Here is an 8,052-nt window from a genome sequence, read left to right as displayed (position 1 = left end):
ACCTCCATGTAATCTCCAGCCCCTTTTATAACCTGGGTTCACCCCAAACCCAGGGTGGACCACAATGGCACCTCCAGGGTCTAATAACGGAGTGCCACGTCATCAGCGACATCACAAGCGGTCTATCCAAAACCGCCATGTCACTGATGACCTCATGGCTGCCACGCCCCAAACACCTCACCAGTCATCGTCTGACGACCAATGGTGAGGTGCCGTGTCATAGGGGCGGGCCTCCGCGAGCCTGTCCGGAGTGCCCACATCATCAGGACACCTGATGTGTGTCGGCCTATCAGAGCCTGCCACGTCACTGACATGCCCAGTGAGGTCCTTACCGGACCTAGCATCTGATGCACGCTCAGTAGCCTGAACAACAGTCTCAGAAATCAGATTATCTGCCCAAGCATGCTCAGCAGGCACAACACAGGACTTAGACATGACATGATGTCCCAGTACCTGTGCAAAGAGGCTTTTTGCACTAAGTGTAGGAGCATGGTCAGTAGCCTGAAATGAGGACTCAGCCTCAGGAATGGCACAGTCAAGCTGAGCATGCTCACTAGGCGAAATACTGGACTGGTTGGGGTAAATCGGCACGCACATGGGCACTAGCCGCATCTCCACACTTAGATGTGGAGGAGGAAGAAGCCAGCGACCCAAGGCACGGCCAAAAATGGCAGCCGACGCCTGGGCGCAACTAGAACCGCAGCAGGCTGCTTGCGGCTATGACAGCGCCGAGTCATAACACATAGTGGTCACAGCAGGGTACTGCAGATTTGCTCTATTCATTTGAATACCCGGATTCAGCAACTATTTGATAGAGCTGTGCTGTTCCGGAGATGACAACTCGGACTTGGCTTCCTAATTGACCATCGTGTAGCTCCTGAGGAACCAGGGGAGAGGTTGCTAAGCACGATGAAACAGAGCAAGCATGCAGAGAAAGACAAAACCCCAAAAGTAAGGTAACATAAAACACATGCACAGGTGTAGAGGATAAATAATAAATGCTTAGCAAGGGTTACCTCATAAAACCTAACAAATAAACAGAAGATAGGTGTAGAAAAGACAAAAGAAAGCACTGAGTAAATTCAACCCTGATCTCTGTGCAAACAGGTCATTACTCAAGTAGCGAGGCTGGAGCTCCTTAGAAGAAATCTATATAGGAAATTAATATAAACAGCTACAATATGCTGAAAAAGGAGAGCATAAATAGCAATACCCAAAATGTGATTGGACAGTGAGAATGAGCAATAGAAAACAGGTGCTAACCGCAAAGCAATGAAGAAAATAAAGTAAAGGTAAATAGACCATCAGCACATGGACAGGGACAGACCAAGCTGTAGCTCCGCAGTGAGTGAAACAGACCATGGAACAAAATGCTGCCAGATCAAACCCCTTTAAACTCTAATGTCTAAAAAGGTCCAAATATCCCAACATACAGTATAAAACCAAAAAGATAAAAAATAGTATGTGGGGTCTGAATTATTAGGAGAGTACTTTTTTATCTGCTGGGCACCATTTTAGGAGACAAGTCATGTTCCTAGGGCCAGTAAGAAGAAAAATCAGTCCACATGCTTAAAGTGGTTTTCAGGGCTATTAAGAAAACTACTGATTTAGTGAAACATCAGGTATCCTGATAGTGTGTAGTGTAGCCACTGTTCGGATTCTCAATCTTGCAATACATGGGTAGTTTATTGCATGGCCTGGAAAAACCATTTAGAAGGAAACTGTCAGGTGCAATATGCACCGAGAACCACGAGCAGTTCTGGGTGCATATTGCTAATCCCTGCCTAACCATCCCTGTATACACTACCATAGATAAAGAGGTCTTTAGAAAAAGTATTTCTAAAGCTCTTTTATCTTATGCTAATGAGCGTGGGGACTAGTCCCAATGGTGTTATATCCCCCGACTAGCTGCCCACAGGGGTGTACTAACATGCTATTCAATGCAGCATCATGAGCGGTGCTGCGTATACATGTGTTTGCTGTGACCGCGCTTCTGAATGCCGGACACTTTCAGTCATGCGCAGTAGACCTCTCTGAAGCCGGGACTCATACACCTGGCTTCATACTGTGCATGACTGGAAGTGCCCGGCATTCAGAAGCGCGATCACAGCGAACAAAGGTACTCATCGTGACGCTGCATTGAATAGCATGTTAGTACACTTCTGTGAGAGACAGAAATTGTGCATGTTTTTAGATGACTAAATACTTATTTCCACCATAATTTGCAAAAAAAATCTTGCCAACTCAGAAGCGGTGATTTTCCGGATTTGTTTTCTCATTTTGTCTCTCATAGTTGTGGTCTACCTATGATGTCAATTACAGGCCTCTAATCTTTTTAAGTGGGAGAACTTACACAATTGGTAGTTGACTAAATACTTTTTCCCCCACTGTATATACAGTAGGTTAATCTTCATTGATTAATTGCAAACTGTTGAAAATTTGTACATTTAGGTAATAAACATTATTTACAACAGTGGTTGAACAATTTCGATGACAGTTGTGTATCTCCCGCATCTGTCCCTCTGAATTGAAGTCTATGGAAGTTATGACTTTGAAAGTTTCAGTTTATATGCTTTCAATATAGGAGGCTTTGGACAATTCTCAATTTACTCCTAAGGTCGGGTATGTCCTATCTAAATTGGCTAATGGGGAAGGAGGAGCGATAAGAGACCTGCAGTGATCTAGCATATTATGAGATCTCTTTGGTGGATATGCCATTAATGTGCTTAGAATGAGAACAGCCCCTCTCCCTAACCTATGGGGATCTAGTCACTTGGTCTAACAACGTCATTAAATCAATTTCTCCAATTTGGTTATTTAAGGCACATTTGTGAAATGTGTCACCACATGGGTCCAATAACTAGAATTGTTCACAGTATGTCTTAAAAAATGGTAACAGTGATTCATTATTGAACATAATTACTAGCATTTCAATATTCTTATTGAGGCTGTTGGTCTCCAGATTGCATTTTTCATGTGACCGTAATGAGCGGAGCTCAGCAGAGAAGTGCTGGTGAAGGACCTGTGGCGTTATCAATTACAATGAAGGGGGCGTGACTAAGTTAAAAAAAAGAATCATGTCTGAACTTGAGTGACCGTGACTGATCCCAGCAAAGCTCCACCTCTATGACTGAAACCTAAGGAATATATTGCATCCACATAAGCATATAAAACCTTTTTTTAAGATAAATACATGTTTGTTTTTTTGTTGTTTTTTTTTAAACCATGTGAGTGATGCATATTGCATAAGTTAAAACATATTGGGGGTGATTTAGTATCAAAAAACGACATGACAGGTTCCCTTTAAAATGTAGTATTTGCTCATTGAAGGCAAAGATCACAACACTAAAGGTGCAGATTTTAAAGGGGCTTACTTCATGTTGTCAGGTTGGGCTGACAGACTCAATTCAATGTCTCTTTTAGAAACCTTTAAATTTAGATAAAAAGTGTGAAACTTTTTTCAGTTATCTTGAGTTATGCTGATATATAAGGCCAAAACTGAATTAGACTATTGGCAATGACACATCCGATTTTGCCCAAAGAAAACTGCTGATAATCACCGATCAAAAAATAAGTGATCACCGACAAACAAATGAATTATTGATTGCTGATAGATCACTGGACATATACACACTGGGAAATGATCAGGGATAAATGTTCATACTCAATCATTCTGTTCTAAGGACAGTGGTAATATTCTACATACAATTTCCAGAAATAAAAACAGAAGAAACGTGTTTCTAAATAAAGATGTTCCACAATTATTATTTTAAACAGTACTATTCCCTAAAACAATTATTAGGAATGTCATGAAAGCTAAAAGGGAACAGATTTTACAAAGTGAGGAAAAGCAAACTCGACTTCTAAATAATAATTTACAACATATAACAGGATCAAATGTAGTCACTCTGCTAATACTTTGCTTTACCTAAAGTGGTTGTCCGGCCTCAACAAAAGCCTTACAGGTGGCATAAAAGTGTTAAAAATACTGAAATCATAACCAGCATAATGACCTATGAACAAATAAATGCCATTGGTGTAGACTGGTCGGAGCTCTTTCTGAAAATGTGGCAGACCTAGGTGGATTGTATGGCTATCCTGGTCTCCGTACTCGTCTGCTACATGCATCCCTGGGCCTCACCACTTTACCTACCTCCTAATTACTCCCCCTTCTCCCTTGTTTAGTTGTATTTGGTTATATTACACTCTGTTTTGTTAAAAATGCTTTATATATATACTGTATATATACTATTATTTTGTGAAAGAAAGAAAAATCACTGCGGACTGAAGACCCTCTGTGTGGGGAACTTGTTTCTTCTCTATATTTGTTTTGTAAGTATATATATATATATATATATATATATATATATATATATAAAAATTATTATTTTTTTTTTTTTAATCTTTTAGTAAGAAAAAAACCCATTAAAATCATGTAGACTCACCCCCTGTCCATCCAATGATGTGCCACTGCGGTCACTTGACCACTGCAGCCAATCACAGGCCTGGGCAATCTGAAAGTGACATCAATGCTTCCAGTTTTGAGAACCACAAGAGCATCCTGGCATGATCCATGGGGTGACAGGAGGACAGTATGCCTTCATTTATTATTTTTAACAAGATTTTGTTGAGGCAGACAACCTCTTTAGGCTAGGTGCACACACTGCGTCTTTTTGACGCTGCATTTTTGTGCGTTTTTGGCCGCTAAAAACGCACAAAAACGCACCTGCGTCGAAAAAACGCATCAAAAACGCATGCGTTTTTGACGCGATTTGGTGCGTTTTTGGCTGCGTTTTGCTGCGTTTTTGATCTCTGCGTTTTGCTGCGTTTTTCCAATGCATTGCATGGGGGAAAACGCAGAAAAACGCAGGAAAGAACTGACATGTCCATTTTTTTTTTAACTCAAAAACGCAGGTAAAAAAAACAGATGTGTGTGGACAGCAAAAATGAAAACTCATAGACTTTGCTGGGGAAGCAAAGTCCTGCAGTTTTAAGGCCAAAAACGCACCCGAAAAACGCGCAAAAACGCTGCGAAAAACGCACTGTGCGCACATAGCCTTATACTCTGATACAACCCCTTTTGATACAAAGTTATATACCTCATCATCAGAGGGGGGCATCGTGGAGGTTTAGAAACAGTTAGCCTGAATTCAGACTGGAAACATGGTTCCATGTATGGCCCATCATGTACAGACTGGCCACGGGTCTCCCGACACGAAATCATCAGCCTCCCATATGCCTATGAGACAGCTGAGTTTGGGCTTGTAGATCGTCAGCCAGTCTGTTCATGGACCATGTTTAATGACCATCTGAATTTAATCTTACACAAATCTGTAAAGTCACATGCCTGACAACAATGTAAAGATAGTCTACTGTCTTTCTCCAAGTGCAGCCAACAGGATGTCAAAAGAAGCTTTACCTATATATGTGAACAGAGGAGAAGACACAGCATAGCTCAAAGACAATACAAAATAAATAAAACAAACTACTCGTCATTAGATTTACACTATAAAAGCAGAATTACGCTTTACATGATTTTCACTTTGTGCTTCTCTATTTGATACAGTAGAAGTTGCAATCCGTCTATGAAATTACTGTCAGATATAGCATCCACTTATATTTCAGCTTCACAGTAACGGTTAACGAGTAAAGTGAGGCAATATCTTAAAATAAAAACGCGTCCATTATCATATAAAAATATGTTTTGCAAACATCAATTCTCTGCATTACACAATGAATCACCCAGACACATACTGATCAGAAATCCCCACACTTGTCCTTCCACCCTGTAATCGCTCTTGGAACAGTTTTTGGATATTTGGCTTAGACTGTGAATATGCATAATAGTAAGTGTTTTCTTAATGAGTAGCCACAGTTTATAAGTGCACTGAACATTATATATTTGTTATGTCCTCAGAAGGTACAAGGTGTCCAAGCAGAAAGACGTATTATGGCAATTTGTGGCTTTAAAGCCCTTCCAGAACTGCAGGTATGATGGGTATAAGGAGAGTTGGTCTTGTAATGGTCCTGCTTGACTTGGTGTGGTATTACTGGCAATGATGTCTGTATGACTTGGTGTAAAGTTTTTGGCAATGATACAGGTTGTCTTGACGTTCAGACTTCATGGTTCTCAACAGGTTTTTCGCAAATTTTCTCCTTTGGCTGTAGGCAAGGCTCCAACAATAAACAGATAATTCCCAACATATAGAGCAAGCCACACACATAGAAAGAGTAGTCGTATTTCTGTGTGATGTCAAAAATCCATCCTAAAGGAGACAAAGTAGACGGTAAATTTATAAAATAAGTTACTTCATAGCGATTCCAAATTACATCTCAATGAAAAAGATTTAAAATCAATTTTAATAAAAAATTCACGAGTCAGACAATTTTGGAATTTTTATTGTACTGCAGTGGCACAGTGCCATACATTGTGCAGTGGATGTGCATGGTACTGCATCTCCCTCAGGGGTGAAACATCTACAAACTATTTGAGAGGGGTAAAAGTTTCTCCTTGAAGACAGAACAAAGTTGGTTTATGTAGACTTAGGGGTGCTTCACACACAGCGAGCTCGCTGCCGAGATCGCTGCTGAGTCACGCTTTTTGTGACGCAGCAGTGACCTCATTAGCGATCTCGCTGTGTGTGACAATGAGCAGCGATCTGGCCCCTGCTGCGAGATCGCTGCTCGTTACACACAGCCCTGGTTCGTTTTCTTCAAAGCCGCTCTCCTGCTGTGACACACAGATCGCTGTGTGTGACAGCAAGAGAGCGACAAATGAAGCGAGCAGGGAGCAGGAGCCGGCGTCTGACAGCTGAGGTAAGCTGTATCCAAGATAAACATCGGGTAACCAAGGTGGTTACCCGATATTTACCTTAGTTACCAGCCTCCGCAGCTCTCACGCTGCCTGTGCTGCCGGCCCCGGCTCTCTGCACATGTAGCTGCTGTACACATCGGGTTAATTAACCCGATGTGTACAGCAGCTAGGAGAGCAAGGAGCCAGCGCTCAGTGTGCGCGGCTCCCTGCTCTCTGCACATGTAGCTGCATTACACATCGGGTTAATTAACCCGATGTGTAATGCAGCTAGGAGAGCAAGGAGCCAGCGCTCAGTGTGCGCGGCTCCCTGCTCCCTGCTCACACTGGTAACTAATGTAAACATCGGGTAACCATACCCGATGTTTACCTTAGTTACCAGTCTCCGCAGCTTCCAGACGGCGGCTCCGTGCAAGCGCAGCGTCGCTTGCACGTCGCTGCTGGCTGGGGGCTGTTCACTGGTCGCTGGTGAGATCTGCCTGTTTGACAGCTCACCAGCGACCATGTAGCGATGCAGCAGCGATCCTGACCAGGTCAGATCGCTGGTCGGATCGCTGCTGCATCGCTAAAGTGTGAAGGTACCCTTAGAGGAAAGGCAATGCTCCCTGAGAAGAGGGTGTGTACATAGCCTATTCAAACAGTAAGAGAAAAGGGTCTCAATTGCCATCTAATGAAGGTAGCAAAAAACCTTGCACTTGAACTATTATATAAAGCCAAAAAAGAATCTTCTCCAAAATGAGAAGTAGCTACATTTGGAGACAGTGATTTCAGGATTCTTGCAAAGTAGGGGACTAGTTGACTGAGTGAGAGGCCTCTGATGAAGGTAAGGAGATGAATGTTTCTCCTTGAGTAAAGTGGCAAGTCAGTATCGGGAGACTTACTGGTCAGGCAATAGTCCTTTGGAAAAAAGAAGTGCAAACAGTCTCTTCCAACAGGGAAAAAAACCTGGTTTATAGTGCCATCTATTGTAACTCACCCATTCTCAAGGGGTAAGAACTCTTAACAGCTGTCTTAAAATTGAGTACTTTTTCTTTTGGAGAAAATACTGGTTTGGCTTTTATCCTATGTAATGCAGCAAAGGTTTTTAAAGGTCAATACACTGACAAGATTACTACCTCTCATAGGGGGGTTAATAGAAACCCTGTCCTCCTCTTTGAAGAGTCTATTTTCAAATCTTCCCCATCAACCATTGTGTGACCTATAATTCTGCCATCGCTGCCTTACCTTCAATAGATTGCACT

The 8,052-nt window shown here is 42.1% G+C and overlaps 1 protein-coding gene across 2 annotated transcripts in view; it reads right to left on the bottom strand.

Annotated features, from left to right (window-relative positions):
* Window positions 1-3,737: 3,737 nt before the first annotated feature.
* SLC16A14 (solute carrier family 16 member 14) overlaps window positions 3,738-8,052 on the bottom strand; it is a 97,987-nt gene continuing 93,672 nt past the window's right edge. For both annotated transcript variants that reach the window (XM_075340979.1, XM_075340978.1), the window contains exon 6: window positions 3,738-6,266. In XM_075340979.1, the coding sequence (XP_075197094.1) occupies window positions 6,115-6,266 (152 nt within the window). In that variant the 3' untranslated portion in view covers window positions 3,738-6,114. The remainder of the gene's footprint in view (window positions 6,267-8,052) is intronic.

This window comes from Anomaloglossus baeobatrachus, chromosome 3 (genome assembly GCF_048569485.1).
Source record: "Anomaloglossus baeobatrachus isolate aAnoBae1 chromosome 3, aAnoBae1.hap1, whole genome shotgun sequence".
Lineage (NCBI taxonomy): Eukaryota > Metazoa > Chordata > Amphibia > Anura > Aromobatidae > Anomaloglossus > Anomaloglossus baeobatrachus.
This window is presented reverse-complemented; position numbering and strand designations above follow the sequence as displayed.